The 17786-nt window shown below is 37.0% G+C and overlaps 1 protein-coding gene across 1 annotated transcript in view; it reads left to right on the top strand.

Moving 5' to 3' along the window:
- Positions 1-1527: 1527 nt before the first annotated feature.
- The window catches only part of LOC139725591 (uncharacterized), a 51108-nt gene continuing 34849 nt past the window's right edge, over positions 1528-17786 (top strand). Inside the window, exons 1-6 of the mRNA XM_071636682.1 lie at positions 1528-1907; positions 8736-8839; positions 9383-9481; positions 10122-10220; positions 10522-10677; positions 16589-16744. Coding sequence (XP_071492783.1) covers positions 1874-1907; positions 8736-8839; positions 9383-9481; positions 10122-10220; positions 10522-10677; positions 16589-16744 — 648 coding nt within the window. The 5' untranslated portion in view covers positions 1528-1873. The remainder of the gene's footprint in view (positions 1908-8735; positions 8840-9382; positions 9482-10121; positions 10221-10521; positions 10678-16588; positions 16745-17786) is intronic.

Below are 17786 nucleotides of genomic sequence, written 5' to 3'. Positions count from 1 at the left end.
CTCAATTACACAAAATTTAGTTAATCGAGGGTTTTCAAATTTTTTAAAGTGTTTAGTAAAAATAAAGATACCTATAAAATACGAAATAATGGCTCATGAAAGAATTAAGCCAAGAGTTCTATCATTATGCTTGAAAATATTGAATTTTCTTTATATTTTCTTAATACTATGTGTGATGACGAACTGTATTACTGGGAGAAAAAAAAAATCGCATTTTATTTGAATTTAAGACTCTGCTCACGCCATTAAAAAAGAAGAAGAGAATCATTACACAATTTTAGATTTTATTATTCGTGGGTTGTTTTTTTTTCAAGTGGGATAGATGATATGTAGTTTGAAATGGGATAAAATGGGTCCCAGTGAATAAATCAAAACGAAATTAGAGAATAAGGAGAAGGGACAAGAGCGGAGGGAGCTGACATAAAGAGCAGGATGGGGAGGAGGATACTCTCTAAAAAAAATCGAGTGAAAATATTCATTCTTGAAGGAGTGAATACAAAAAAGAGTGAATTTTGAGTGAAAATGTTCATTTTCACTCATTTTGGAGTGACCTCAGGGATCACTCGAAGATTTGGGAGTGATCCCTGAGGTAGATCTAAAACGAGAGAAAATGAGCATTTTCACTCCAAATTCACTCCAAATTCACTCTAAATTCACTCTTTTTTTGTATTCACTCCTTTAAGAGTGAACATTTTCACTCGATTTTTTTTAAGATAGTAGAGAGGAGAGAGAACAAGGGAAGTAGAAGGAAGCAGACGAAGATTAAAATGGCGAGAGAGAGAGAGAGAGAGAGAGAGAGTGATAATAGTGAGAGGGAGAAAGAAGGAGAGAACAGAAGAATTTGAGAAACTTGTACAATTAAGATAAAGATGTATGTTTTGGGATTGGATGAACATACATGTATTTTTAATGTTTTCAGGTGAGCAATTTTGATTTTGCTGTTATGTGTGGTGTGTATCAGTATTATCGAGTATGTGCTTGTAATGTGTAATCTTATATTGACTTATTATTTTTGTAATATCTTTCTACTATACTTTGACACGAGTCTATTATGTAATTCATATATCTTTTTTTTTTTTTTGTCTGTGCCTTGTGTATCCTGAACGCTTATTCCTGGCGACAACCTTTCATGTTACGTTGCTTATTGACATAATAAAGAATGTTGCACACACACACACACATACACAAACTACAAACAAAACAAAACTATGACGCCTGTTGACATCGCATACCCCCCCCCCCCGCCCATTCATTGTAGATATTATTATACAGATAATCATGTCATCCCACAGTAATGATAAACATTGTATGAAATCCCCCGAAAGGTGAATCACAAGCGAGCCATTCTGACGGTATACACTCAGCCTTGAGGAGCCCCATAAACGGCCCTATTGTTATGTAAATCACTTTTGTTTGCTGGCACAATACAAGCCCACCTCTGGAATTCTCGCTCGCTCTCTCCCCTTCGCTCTCGCCTCAGTAACCAGCCAGCCCATACGCCATACGCATTTTGTGCAGGCGCCCGGAGCAGCATATAAAAATCTTCATAACGCGGAACTCCCAGCTAAAGTTTAAAACTTAATGTGGTACTACAACGAGTTTTTCAGTAGTTGAAGGCGCCATGTAGCGAGCTGATTTTGAGCTCTCGACTACCCATTTGTTTGATCATACAGGATTTAGTGGTAATCTCGGACTAACATGGGAGCATATATACTGTTAAAACTGTCGTTTTAACGTCGTTACTTACGCAGCGTGGAACACCAACATAAAAGTTCATACGTGGGATTAAAGAACTGATCAGAAGTTCGACAGTCCTGCAAGAAACTATCATCTATACTCTATACCCCGCTCTGGGGTTGAAAATTGAATTGAAATGGAAGAAGATTTCGACGATGAAGAGGAAATATGTAAGTATTCTCAGATCACGGGTGTTGTTTTGTCAGGTATGAGATATGTGTCTATACTTCTTGATCTGTGAGTTCCTTGGGATGATTTTGCCAATTCTGCTACGATCGAGCATCGAAATTGAATCCCCGAAGTCTAATGAACACACAACACACAGGTGCATCTCGCCGCAGGTCCTTTGAAGTTCCAGGTGATTATCATGCTATTTGTTTCATTCTTAACCGACTGATGTCCTTACGAGGTCAGTTTTATCTCTCGGCCATACACCATAAAGTTTGACGACTGTCCTGTAAAACGTAATTGACCATGTCGGGTGATCACTATCCGTACCGAAGTCTTGTAAATGTGGCGAGAGTTCCATAAATTTGTAACTCCGATACAATCGGAATAAAAAAAAGTGATATGTATATGTGTAAGTTATGTGATTAAATTGAGATTAGTGTTGAGAGTTTAGGATCAGTGTAAGAGTTTATAGCGTTAGAGTTAGGGTAACGTTGATGTCGGTGTCCTGTGGTATGCGGACCCCATTGAGTAGGCTTATACTCCTAGGTTAATGGGGGTGTATGGAACTCTTTCCGTAAATCCCCCCCCCCCCCGCGTTAATCTTCTTACGAACGAAAGCAACTCGTCAAAGACAAGACAAAAACAAAAACAAAAACAAACATTCACATGCAAAACAGTTTAACAGCAGTCAAAGCTCCAACCTTCTATGAAACAGGCTCACACTTCGGACTATTACTAATAGATCTTCTCGTATACCTCCACATCTTCACTTTCTCTGTGAAAATGATTTACACTTTACCGTTTACATTTTGTATATCATTCATGTATATGCGATTTAGATACGTGATCTTGTTGACTACGTCATTCAACATTTTTTAAACCATACTCATTACTCATCATTATTTATTGTCTTTGCTATCAATTACTTCTTTGTCTTTTATTTGCAAGGAATTTCTAAACTTTTGAAAATCTCCCTAACGGGTAATATGTGTGCATAATTGTGTCTATTTTTTTTTTGTATATCAAACTGTGAACATAATTATCTCCATCTATCTTTTTTTTTATAGTCTACACAAGGCGTAAACGTGTATGTGTGTATTATGAGTGTGAGTAACAAACGCAAACAGAGGGAAACAGACCAGAAATGAATCTAATTTATTAGTGGAAAAATCGATCAAAGAAAATTGGATTCCATCGGGATTCGAACCCGAGACCTCCGGATTGCTAGCCCGATGCACGCTCTAGAGCTCATTTTTCCACTAGTGCCTGTGAGTGTAATACAGAAAAAGAAGGAGAGGTAGAGTGTACATGGAAAGCAGAAAGAGAGAAAGCTAGATAGAGAGAATGTGGGTACTTGCGCAGTTGTCTTTCTGGATAAACCTATTTCCATTACAAATTAGTATATTGTCATCGATACAGACCATACGGACATGTAACAAGATACCCAGTGTAAGAAGGATGACACAGTATGATAATCAACCCAGATCTATCTGTTATATCCACTCAACCATATGTCCCATGCAGCAGTGTATTTTATTTTCGTCAAAATGCCGATATTCCGAACTCTTCTTTTTTTCAATGTATACGTCATAATTCACTGTATATGATGCTGTCTTCTCCTATAAGTTGTTGTATAACATAGCCGTAAATATCATTAATAAGTGTATATCTATCTGCACAAAAGCAGAAGGGATGAATTGTTTCATACGTTATTCTATCAGTGTATTGCTTTTCAATGTCAACATCAATTGTACAATGGATCAATAACAATGCTCTGTTGAAAAGAATACGGTGTTAATCAAAGAGATCTGCTCAGCGTATTTTGGAAAAAGACTACACTTTACTTATGATGAATAATGGAGAGATAAAGTAACATGGATTGTAAAATGAAACACGAGGAAAATTCGCCATTCGGATGGAAACTGAACAAATTGATTTTGTATTCATCCAAGACTTCAGGTCCCGATTTGCACAGCTTATTTATTCATTTGTTTACGTATGTACACATTGTATGTATTTCATTGTTCATATTGTATTCACTTATTCATTCATATATTCATGTATTAATCAATTGATTTATCTATTATTCTTTACCCAGTAGCCCCATCACTGTTTGTCGGAATTCTTTACAAATGCCAATCGATGTCAATCACATATATAATTTGTTCCATCATCATTCTTCTCTACCGTTTTCTTTTGTCCCTTTCACTATGCTCCTTCATTTAGATGATGATCTTTGCCCACGTGTACTACGACATTTCTTTCGCAGATATTAAGTACGACTTTTGTCTTTTAGCTTTCGTAGCAGAGTAACTTCAGATTTTCTTTTCCACCATATCTCGAACGTGTGGATATTGAAATGAAAGTGATTTCTTTGAATGCACTGTCTAGTCTCTCCGCAGGTGTGTGCCGCAGCTTCAAAGAAACCGCGCATTTCTTAAGATATATAACATCTCCCTGAAATGTAGAGAAGTCATACTCAATCGCAGTATATTCTATGAAATGGAGTAGCTCAAGGCAATATCACTGATATTACATCACCAAGTTTGCCGGTAGAAACTTCTAACTTTACCGCTTTGAAGGACGATTGTATAGGGCTGTTGACACCAGACCTAACCATTCATCATTCTCGTTATTGATAAGCTAACATAAAATTCCATCAGTGTAGCGCATAACTCTAAATGTTCCGTCTTGTGTCCGTATGGCACCAGCTGAAATTAGTAAAAAAGAAATGCATGGTGTGCAGTGATAAACGACGAGTGCAATTACCGTCTGAACATCGTTGTCGAGTATAATCAAACATGGCACAGCACCAAATGTCAATGTCTTTCATAAGCAGGTATGTGGACATTTTCTTTTTGTCATTTACTGTTATGACTTCAGCATTGTGTGTGAATAAGCTATCATGATAATGAACAAGCAAACAAACATGGATATGTGCGGATCAAACAAGGTGCGAGTTATTTATGTAGCAGAATGGAAACATAATAAACAATAACAGTACAAGTAGATGTTCCCCGGTGAATACCCTCCGGGGCAAGTTTGAAAAAAGGTCACACAGAAGTATACACACGTTTGTAACATTAAAAAAAAAAATCGTAAACGTGGTGTGTAAACATCTGTGTAAACATTTTGCACAGATGAAACAAAAAGTATTTCTCGAAAAATAATCTACAGTATATACGATTTCATGAAATATGGCATCGTGAATCACAACAAATCTCTCCATAACAGCAAAATTAAGATATGAGAAAACATTGTTCTCACTGAAATTTTGCGATATCGAAAGTTCTATCGAAACGTATGTAAAGATGAATATTTGCAGATGAAAAGGTCATTTATGAGACAAAACGACTTAATGAGGCACAGAGTAGGAATGAACAATGCCATGGACAGCTACTGAACGGTTTCTTCACTACGAGGTGAAATAATAACACTGCTAAAAATTCAAGGGAGCTTATTGAATTAAAAGGAAGTCAAATGAATTACGTAAGTGAGTGATACCTGGATTTACATCTGTTGGTTTCGATGGTTTAAAAACTGCTACTGGTCTATTCTGATGTTGCAGAGTGTCTTTCATGATCAAATCATTAAAAAAAAGAGAGAAAGAAAAGAAGCACGTTGTACTCTAATACTTCTTGTCTGATATCCAAAATTGGTTATGGATTGTATGTCCAATATAATTTTTTCACTATAACAACATCCTCCCGTTATCAATCTTCAACTATGTACATTGTAACCGCGAATGTCTTCTTGCTGCTGTGTACAGGAGTCATCTTATGATTTTCATATCTTTGTTCATTGCACTTTGCATGAATTCTCGTACAAATCTATACGATGGATGTCATATGGTAGCATATCAGTATAACAATCGCTTCATCAATATCAGCCGTTCGGCATTGTAGTGGGCGTCAATTGGTTCAGGCAATTGTCATTGACAAGTCATGTATGCAAAGTGCCCTTATTACAATCCGACAGGTGTATAAATGCAATGATATACGTGTTTCGCTATGCGAGGGAACGTCACAGGATGATTTCTATATTGTGTTTCAAAACACATTTTGTCACATTTCGTCAAGCTTAGTAAGCAGTGTCGTTTTTGTTGTCGTATTTGTGGTTGTTGCTGTTGCTGTTGTTGGTGTTGTTGTGTTGTTGTTGGTGGTGGTGGTTGGTTGGTTGTACATTATGAACGAAACGAAGGGCCGAGACAATGTCGCTATGCAATGCTCGAGGGATGTAAATCTTGTGTTCATACGATAACAGATTAACTCGAGGGGTTATGATTGTAATCAGAGTTATTATTTTATCACTTACAAAGACATTTCAGTGAAGAGGCATGGTACTTCGCAGTGTTAGAAAAGCGACCTTTCTCTTACACTCAAACATTACACCGAGGATACTACCTTGATTGTACATCTATGTAAATGTATTCATGTATACATGCAACAAAGTGCACGTTTAAATTTCAACACAATATATTACAAACGAACACCTGTGCGAGTGAGTGTGTGTATACACCATACTTGCACACTTGAAATCTACTTACTGCGCATTCCAGCGCCATTACAATCTATTTACAATAGAGCAGCCACCTGCTCAGAAAATTGTATGATTATCGATTGTCTGTCATTGTTATTTGTTGTTGCTGTGATTACAGGTAATGTCAAAGTACCATAGCACAAAATGAGTAGTCTTAGTTAAAGAGTTTGTTAATTATTGCTTTCATTGTATAAGTTAGATGCAAGATATCAATATTGTTCTCGTTGTTATGCTGCTGTTGATAATCGCAGTCTGGGATATGCATAATTATGTGTACATTAAAGATCATTGCAATCAAAATGATTTATAATCATCAAGATGAATAAAATGAAATAGTGAGGTGGGAAGAGATGGTAAAATGTTCTTCTTGATCAATCTAGATGATCAATTGAAATCTGTTGTAGACAATAATTGATAAACACCACATTCAACAAGTTACCACAACCCATATGCGGTCAACCCAGACATTGTCGCAAGACCTTAATTGTCAAACGCGTATGGTATACATACCATTGAAAACTTATAATTGCGCCAGATGATATGTGTAAAAAAAAAAAGAAAAACCAAACAAGCTTGACGTTTCATTTAGCCACCATTTTTATATTCTTAAAACCACTCTATCACTGACATAACACTACAAAGCGTCGAATATGTAGTTGCCCGTCCATACAGAGTGCGGTCCAACAGGGAGAAGCTCTGCATGGCCTCAACATTGACGAGGGAAATGAGCGATGTTATCTTTTTACTTTCCTTCCTTACCCTACACATTTCAATCATTTTTTTTTTTGTTCCTCCCATCTTTCACATTGTCTTATAATTCACGCTACATGCCTCTCTGTGCATGCTGTGTTTCTGGTCAGTTTCCCTTTGTGTGCGTTTATTACATTTATTTCAAACATCTTTCGCCCCAATTTTGTTCATAATTCTTCTTTTTAAGACATATTTTGATATTGATATTATTATCATGAACAGAATTACTATTTCATCGTACATTGAAATTTTATCTTCAGTGTACACCTTAGTTGCTTGGTTCCCACTTTATTATCATTTGCCACACTTTTGTACTCACGTTTCATGAACAATGGGCTTTTCTATATTTGAATGACCTCCGTCTTCATTGCACCAAAATTTGGGGTTATTCTCTTACTTTTTTTTTATACATATCATCATTGTGTTCTGATCTTGTTGCCTCCCTTTTCATCTTTATCCTTCACAGGTTGCTAACCCAGTATATAGCCTTGGGATCGTCATTGGCCCTACATTACCTTTCCTTGTTTTACTAACTCCTCTGCTTCATTATACCCCGTTCATACCTGATTGGCACCTCGCTTTGACATTCAACATACCCCTTTTGTTTTTGACCATTGTTATGTGTCCCTAGTCCTTCCCTGATAGTTCATGTTTTGTAGTTACGTACGTCTGTAGGCCCTACACTTTTTTATGTTTGTCATTTTGCCTCTGACGGAGATTCCGCTGGGATTAAAAAGCTGAGGAACCGTCTGATTCAATTTTCACGTCCCTGACTCGCCATTTTTGGATAAGCAGTTTTCAGAATCTTTTACTTCTATATAATTCTTGCGTTAATCATGGTCTAAGGAGTAATAACGGAGGCGACTAATACGAATATGCAGAGACGCGTACGATTCATGTGTAGCTACAGTAAGTTTTCATTGCAAGTCACGATAAAGGCCGGAGTACTTTCGTTCCTGTTTTGATGGGCACGTGCATTCATGTCCATCTTGTCTCTGTCCCTGTCTCTTTAAGGTCTAGAATTTTCATCTCTTTTTTATCGTTTTGAATGGATTCCTCACGATGCTGTGGTGAGCATGGCAACAGGGCTCGTTGTTATTTTGTGTGTGAAGCTACACTGTATCTGTGAACATTTCTTGCGATAACACATTAAAATCCACTAGTATGCTATCATATCATACTGCGGGACATTTTTCTCATTCTGACTGTATCTTTATCTTGAGCAGATATCGTATATCCCGACGGTCACATCCATATTACCATAGTTTGTAGCATTTGTGTGTGTGTGTGTGTGTGTGTGTGTGTGTGTGTGTGTGTGTGTGTGTGTGATCCTCTGTAGTGAGATTTTAGACTTTGTATGATAATTTTATCGTATACTTCAGTATCCCCAACACAAGATAGAATGATTGTGACGATATCATGAAGCATGATTATTATATCTCCTCTTGAGCTTTCAATTCTCCGAAGTGAGATTTTAGAATTTATTTTTGTTATAACAACATCCTTATCTTGATCACAATGTCGTATACCCCCTGCAGTGCTTCCCGTCGAGCGGGAATTCCACGAGGCGGCGAGGACGGGCGATGTCGAGATGGTTAACAGCCTCATCAAGCAGAAGATCAACGTCAACTGTATGGACGAGGTAATGTGCATGTATACAGTCTTTTTCCTTTCATCCGGTTAGATTAACGAGGAACCCTACTTCGTGGTCTGATGGTGGCTCCAGTAACCGGAGCGTATATCAAAGGAATCCAAAACCCAAAGAGAAATGTGGATTGAGTGAAAGCAGCATCACTAGTAGAACACATCAGTGAAAGTTTGAGGAAATTCGGACAATCGATGCAAAAGCTTTGAGTTTTTTAAATTTTGGTGTTGGTCCGCTGGATGAGGAGACTACTTGAGTTTATGGCGTCATGTGTGGACAACAATTATAAAAAAAAAAGAAAAGAAAATTCCACATCTTTTACTTTTCTAGCATTACGTAAGAGCACTTGACTAACCGCTTTCATAGAGGAGGGGGATAATCATTACCCTTAATATATGTCAGTATCAAGTTGATGGAATGTGTTATTTTCAAAAAAAAATGAACTTTTGTTTGATGATAATGATGACGACGTAGATAATGATGAGATTGAAGGTAATCGCGGTCAAATATACAAATAAGTGATGACATCTCTACTTACAGAGAGATCGCACTGCGCTTCAATTGGCGGCTGGGCAAGGCCACATCGACGTCATCAACGCACTCATGGATGCCGACGCCAACGTCGACCTGGGAGACAAGGTGGGTCACATGACGTTTTTTATGGCAACACTGTCGGTGTAGGCAATGCTGATACCTGCGTGCCATTATGATACTGTAATGGTTTCCAATGTAGAGTAATAAAAAAGTGTTTGTTTTTTTTTTCGATATCATGACTGATGCTCCATGAAAAAGAGTAGTCTTGTTATAATGTTATTGAAGCACTTCATCATTGTGACGAAATCTTTGTGTGAGTGGTAGTATGTGTTTGTTTTTGTCTTTCTGTATTTTTGTTTTTGTTTTAGCAAGACACAATAGTGCTAAAACATCCCAGAGAAATCAACTGTTCTCCCTGATGGTTTTAATCTGTATCAAAGTCGAGAAGTTACTGAAGTGAATCGTTATCAGGAGAATGGAACAAAAGCAATAAGATAAATTAAAGATAATTTCCCCCATTTTAAAGGAGATATTACTGTCTTCTAGCAAAACGCAGCCACACATTAGTTACCCACTTTTAAAGCTTTTTCCCTGATACATCGAATATTTCAAAGGTCTGATAAAACTAATCAGGGTTGTGAAAACATAAAGAATATCACACATGAACGTTCATTAGAGTTGTTCTTGTCTTCTCTCGACATGATAATCTACGGTCGGCGCGGCGGTGTGTCTGTTCTCGCCCCAGTACGGGATGAATCCTCTGCTGTGGGCCGCGTGGTTCGGGAAGGATGACGCCATGAAAACCCTCGTAATGGGAGGCGCCAACAGGCAAGCTGAGAACAAGGTAGGACCTACCGTGCCCACACACGAATAAACGCCATAACCGCAGGCCATTTATAACCATTTACGTATGATAGAGTCATTTACTGTGATACTCATTTGAAATACTTCTTTCTTCTTTTCTCTCTTTTTTTGAAAATCGGCATATTGTTTGTCCGTTGCTCCTTTGCTAGAAAGAAAACAACAACAACAAAAACGAAAACAACAACAGAAGATTGTAGACGCCTGTAAATAGTTTGCAGGTAATACCCAAATTCAATCTCCCCCAATCAATTCATCGTATACTGTCATCCCGTATCCAACAGCAAGGACTGACGATCGTGCACTGCGCGGCCGCCCGTGGTCATCGGGGCATCCTGGAGTACATCGTCCGCGAACTCCTGGACGAGGACCCAATGGACAGCGACTACGAAGAGGAGGAAGAGGACACTGGCATCAGCCTCAGCGCCGTGTCGGGCAAGGTGGGTGACCTGACTCGCTCTTTCCTCAACCAACTTCTGCAGGATGTAGTCTCCGGAATGCAATTCATTTGCATTTTAATCAATCTACACAAAACCGAGAATTCTGTATATCAGTTGATAATTGTCAAAAATAGATGGGCAAAACTCAGAATGAAGACCAAGACCTGAAACTATGACAATCGACAATAAATTCTGGTGATCCAACTTCAAGAAACCGTTTGCTATGAAATTAAAGTTATTTCAATAGAGTGAACCTATTTGCATTTCATTGTAAAATGGACAATGTAATAGGATGACTATCTTGCTTCTGATAAAGAGAGGAAACTATTGTAATTGCTCCTTGAAATGTAACATAGCTGAAATGCAATCATGGTGACAGAACGTCTTTCCCGTTTAATCCAAAGGTGAAACTGCGTATCAAGCTCCAATGAAAAGTCCAATCCCTATAATAGTTGAAAAGTTCGACTCACTTACACCATGCAGCACATGTCCTGTGCAACCTATACCAGTGAAACGTTTGTGTGCCCATTTTGGTCCTCGCATGCAAGTGCTTTCCTGTTTAATTAGAAATCGTTCACCGATATACTGAGTAGCCTTAAAGATAGAAAGAGATAGATATCAGTAGCTAGAAAGAGAGAGAAAAAAAATGACGGAAAAAGGCGCAACACAAAAACAGGCAAATTGTAATTCAGTGAAAATACGTATTCTAACGAACACCATTGCCCTGTGATATAACGTAATAAGCAGATATTCTTGCATCCTCAAGACCGACTTTCAGCTGGAAAAAGAAAAATGCTTGAGGGAATATGAACGTTTAAAGTCGCCGAAGGTAAGATGTGAAGCAATCCTACTGGAATGCCCCTCTTCCTTTCCTAAAGTTCCTCCCCGCTACTAGCCAAGGGTTCTTTCATCATTCTTTAGATAGTCTTTACAATGGCCCTATGGTTTATACCAGGGTACACATCTTAGAGTCGTGCATGTGGGTTATAAGAGGTGGCATAGAAAAAAGGCTGGAGAAAGGGGAAAAAATGTAGAAATTACAGTTCCTGTTTTTAAAACAAATAATCATTCTCAAACTTTTAAACGTACATTACCTAAATCTTGTTTACTTTTATTACGTCCTTATTTGATACTATGTTCCATTGTATTTCGTCATTTTTTTTCAAAATCTGTAAATTACCGCTTTAGAATGCCAGCCACGGTACTAAAATACAAAATGGATAGTCCTGTGTATTCAGCACCTACTGTTATTCCAAGTTATTAACGGACAGGGGGTATTATACCCAACACAAAAACAATCTCGCCATGTTGTGATATTTCGAGTTTATATCATTTACTGACGATATAAGTCTCAATCGTATCCATATGTCTCACAAGCAGAATTTATTGCCAGTTGCCGACATTTTTTTAATCACAATAAAGGGTAACGAACGCCGGTTTTGATAAATGCAGCAACAAACAAACGAAATAACAACAACACAAAACAACAACCAACCAACCAACTAACCAACCAACCAACCAACCAACCAACCAACCAACCAACCAACCAACCAACCAACCAACCATCCAACCAACCAACCAACCAAAAAAATGTAACTTTTTCCCCCACCAGGAATCTCCTCCATTCTGTCCTCCGTCAGTAGAAGAGAGCCTTGTTCCGGCGCTGGTAACTTATACTGTTCCACAACTCAATTATAATCTTCCCTTTTCAATGTTTGTTAGAGTGTTGGATAGCTTTGGAACGGTTGGTGACCGATGTTGTAATTCGTATCTGGGACCGATATTGGCTTATAATCAGAGGTGTTTTCTGGGTCTTGGGGTTTGCGAAGGTCCTATTATTACAAGTTTATCTCTCCGTATAATCTCCAGTTATATTGTCAGTTTGTATTGATTCTATAATATTCTCATAAATACGGGAAGGGGTAAAATCTGATTCTACATCTCCTTTTTTCACAAAGAAATTTTATTAACTTAAACATTCAGGTACAAAATAAATGTCACATAGTGGTTTTTTTTTTCCAGACATATATTCGTCTACTTTCTTCGCTTGCTTTAAGAATTGACAAAAGTGGCTAAAATGTAATGATTTCTTTTTATTTCTTACAGAAAATATAAAGTATTTTGCATACAAATAAACCACGTTGTGACACTTTGGGTTTTCTGTGGAACCAAGTATAAAAGCACTTCTAGTAATTTGAGTTTGATTCTGTAACATAATTTCCTGTATTTGAGTAATAAACCTTTGAGTAACATCGCATTCCTAAAACATAATGTGCGATTGTTTCTGTGGAGCTCGAACAAAACGTACAGAGGTCTGTATTAGATAGTCCCATTGCAAAAAGTAATTCATCAACACCAATATTTCTATGCAGAATTTCATACTGAAAATAACGAAGTCTTTGATTCAGGGTTGACATGTAAGGAACATTGTATATATCAATCCAGTCTAAGTTTTGGTTGAATATTTCTTCTTCCCATTTCCTTTCAGATTTAGGTGGTTGAAATATATTGTCAAGTAATATTCGGTGTATATATCGACATATTTCGGTTCTTTTGAACAAATTATATATCGTATCTTCTTGTTGCGTCTTTATTTCATTATCATTTACTGATTTCTTTTTAATGTATTTTTCCAATCTTAGGGAATTGCATGAGTAACTGAAAAATACTATAAAGATTACAAAAAACACCATATCTAGCCCGAAACTGTTCAAAAACTTAAAAAAGATAAACCATCATCACTCAATATTTGTTTAATCTTTAATATATCCCTTTAAAACATTGTTTTCTTTAAAAAAAATCTCATTATTTACACGAATTGATGAAGTAAACCAAATTACCTGGGTTTTCACTTTTTTACAGATAGATCAGGGGAAAGAGTATATTACACCAAGCCTTAAGAATATTACGTATAAAACATCTTTGAATCAAATTTATCTTCTTTTCTGTTCCGGCCATATTACAATACCAAATTATATTACCCCCTAAATTCTACCTCTCCTTGGTACAGTAAATGTCATATAATACGACCATTTTCTTTTATTGTCATGCACAATTTGCGGGGAGAAGTATAGAAAGTATAGAAACTCTTACACTAGGTATATTGTAATAATTATTCTTAACAAAGATATTACTGCTGGTCAAGAAACGCTCAATTTCTGGATAACTCAATAATCACTCAAATTGTCTTTGATAAGAATTGCATACAGTTTCATGAAACGTCTTTAACGAAATCCTTATAGGAAGTCTTCCTATGTAGAAATGCCTTTAAATTGTCAGAGTCTTTACCTCGATTTTTACTCCCGATTTTAGGAGATGTTATGATCAAACATTTGATGAAGCACCTGCTTGTTAACACAGAATGACTTTACTGGGAAGACGTGTACTTTCCTGTACTTTATTATTTATTCATTTATGTATTTTTACACTACATGTATAGTATGCGATTATAATTATCGCAGAGCTATAGCAAAAGGTACGACTGCGTAGTTGATACAAGTTCTGAAATTATCTTGATTTTGGAATTTGGAAGATTTGTTCTGCAATGTTTAAACGAATTAATTATGTGATATCAGGGAGGTGATCTCCCTGGTTATTACATTATTAAGGTGTCTAGAACAACGGGCACGCATGCAGCCTCTGTGGGTTCTTTTTTCTGTAATAATTATGGTGTGAGGTAAGAATTTTATCGTTACGGTTTGTAACTGGATTTCATTTTGTTGTTACGGGTATTTTCTTTTCATCAACACATTGATTTGAGGGAATGCATGTTGCCTTTCGTAAATGTCCATTGGTCCTTACATTGATTTGTTCGTGCATTAGTGTGCGTGTGCGTGTATATGTAGGTGTTTGCTTATTGCTGCTGTTTTATGTGTGTATATCTTATGTTTGGGTGGTGTGTGTGGGTGTGTGTGTGCGCGCGCGTTTATGTGTGTTTGTTTGTCTGATGATATCGAAGGAGAGGTCAGGTCAGTCATGTGACAGTTGTGTTTTTGTGACGATGGCCTCTGTATGCTTTCATGCGTAGTTAGTTAGCGACCTCAGGACTACTGGGAGATATATGATAATGATGGAATGGTGATGATAGAAATATAAAAAACCACGTGCTACAGCGTGGTGCCTGTTTCAAGCATTGTTTGATGTCTCGCCTTGCAGTGGTATATCATTCCGCACGCTGTTTCTTTTTTTTAACCCAATCCTTATTTCCGCTCTCTTTGGTTAGATAGAATAGATATATAAGCATTAAGCCTTCTGTTAAATCTTTAACAAGAACCTTTTAAAGCTGTCATATCGGATGATTGTGATCAAACACTTTGTATTTGAGATTGTGTAAAGTAGCATGGTGTATGATTATATAATAGTCAGTGCATGCATAGTCAAGTTACGTGTGGATTTGTAAAGATTTAGAATTGGAAAGCATGTACATGTCTCTGTCCTGTGATCATTTGAGGAGTTCTCTTGACACTTCTCTTTATAAAGTCACCATTTCTAACGTAAGGGGCATTGTCTTCTTCGTTCTAAAATGTATTTCGAGAGAGACAGGAAGTTAATGGTGGAACTAGCAGTAGTTTGATGTTAATCTTAAATGATAGCTTTGTATACTTTCTTTGAATGTGAACGACATTGCCGAAGATCTCTCTATATGTGAGGAAAGATTAGATTAATGACTGCAGAATTTCACATGCGAGTAAACATTTTTCACGCATCTTGCCGATAACTTTGAAAAATGATCACATTTTATAACTTACTGTATATGTTTATAGTTTTACGCCTAGTTAACAAACGTTTTCAGATCATTATTATGTGTGAACCTTTTACAATGAGATACCCAGTATTTTTGCATTATTTTGCACAATGTTTATCTACACAGTTTGTTCTTTTCTTAAAGTGTGTCGTTTTGTGTTTCCTTTTTATCTTCTCACAATTGCTGTGACTTCTGCACCTTTACGACCGGTCCTTTTTTTTTTTCAACTGCAACGTTTACAAATATATACAATCTACCAAACCCCATTACATGTAATGCATGTTGAAAACACACAAACACGTTTGTCTGCGTACAACACCACGTCAAATGTACATCACTTACATTTTTCATTGCACGTGCTTTCGGAATAACCCAAAATTGTATGATTTAATCATATCTCTTGATGGGTTGCGTGGGTTTCTGCATGACGATATGCTGCATGGTTGTGTTTCAACTAACAATGATATTGATGATACCGATTTTAAATGAACTAATCCATGATCAACATGCATGACATATTAACTTCTAATGTATCAACACCACACAATACTTTCCTGACCTTTTTTCTAACTTCTTTCAATCGATCATGCATGTTTCAAACGCATTGAATTGATGCCATCCTCCTCCCCCATTGCTAACATTATTCTCACTCGGCGACGATACATTGTTTACCTTTTCCATGATTGCTCATGCCTTGATTCCACAAAATGATTTCGAACACATCACTCTCACATCTGATATCCACTTTGTCATCACCATTGTCATGGCAACTGATAATTACCTTGATAATCTCGATCATTGTAATCAATCCATCCGCATGGTCCCAACCAATTGCATAACACACGCTCTCCCTGTCCTCTCGGGTATTTTTTTTTTGTATGCGATGTTTACATCATTATAAAAAACATTTACCATAACTGATGATAACCACGATGGCTGTAATAACTTTAATAATCCATGCAATTCATTTCATTCACAACCGCAACCATAACCACCACCACAACAACAACAACAACAACAACACGCACGCACACATTCTTGTGTGTTCACAAATTAACAACCATCAATATACATCATCATCAAAAAAACAAAACAAACAAACAAAAAACAAAAACAAATCTGGCCACTGACCGGAAATGGACACGCCCACCTGCTCCGTAACTATAGGTCACCGGACTGTTCAGTGCTGCGGCGGGAAACGTCATGGGGAATCTGAGCCAACTTGGCAACATGGCCATGGGAAAGGCCGGGGAGACGAAAGAAGAAAAACCCACTAAGCGCAGCGAGAAGTCGTTCGTCGAAAAGAAGTCCAAACCTGAGGAGGTGAGAGCGCAATATCTTTCCTTTTGAGAAAAATTAGTCACGATACAATTGTGATGTTAGTAGGTAATAAACGTATAATGACACCTTCCCTCTCTCTATAAAGACACATACAACGGGGGAAAAAAATATGCATACGTCGGAGCAAAAATTGCTTCTGATATACGGGAAGCTTGCCTGACATAACAATAGTTATTGCATTCAAATTGGATTACTTAGCATGTGGATTGAATTCAGAGCTTATTCGTACTCTTTGGAAATTAATAGTTCGTTTGATGAAAAAAAAAATACCCACAGATTTGATTACATTGGGAAAATGGCCTGACGCATTCCCAACGTTTTTTGTGCAAATGGATGATGTTTTCAAATTATCTTCCCACAGTTCTGAGGCACCATCACTTTGAAAAGAATGTAGATATCATAGAATCTTTTTATTAGTAGAGGCCTTGTTCAAATGTGAGTGACGCATGTCAGAGTTTAGTGCCCAAAAGCTATTATTTGATTAATATAATCACTGCAGTGAATTTCAAGGTCTTCGCAATTGCTGCACTCCCTTTGATTAGTCACAGTATGATTATTGTCTACGCCCTGTTTTTTTCCTTTCTTTCAGTAGCAGTTAAGCGTGAATTTAGGCCCGTATTATGTAGTTCAGTATAGGATCCAGATTACAGACACAATAGGAGGGTTTGCCTAGCAAGTTTTCCCTTTGAAGTTCGCGATATCATATCACGCAATCAATCGAAACCAACAGAATTTTTATCACGTAGATGTAGACATTAACATCAGACGTAATATGTATGAATGTAATAATGATAATACAGTACAGTATGTGTTTTTTACATACACATGAACTCGTACACATATTCATGTGGGTACACATATATAATATACACTTAGACCTATATGTATATGATAAATGCATATGTATATAATGTATACGTATATGTATATGAATGTCAATCTGTTAAATCAACATTGATACATTTGATGTAATATTTCTGCTTCATACTTTAAAGATACATCATTATAACTGATGACTGCTATC

This window comes from Diadema antillarum, unplaced genomic scaffold (assembly GCF_040938485.1).
Source record: "Diadema antillarum isolate AM-2024a unplaced genomic scaffold, OU_Dant_1.0 seq00000050_RagTag, whole genome shotgun sequence".
Lineage (NCBI taxonomy): Eukaryota > Metazoa > Echinodermata > Echinoidea > Diadematoida > Diadematidae > Diadema > Diadema antillarum.
The sequence above is the reverse complement of the archived record's forward strand: the minus strand, read 5'-3'. Positions and strand labels throughout refer to the sequence as shown.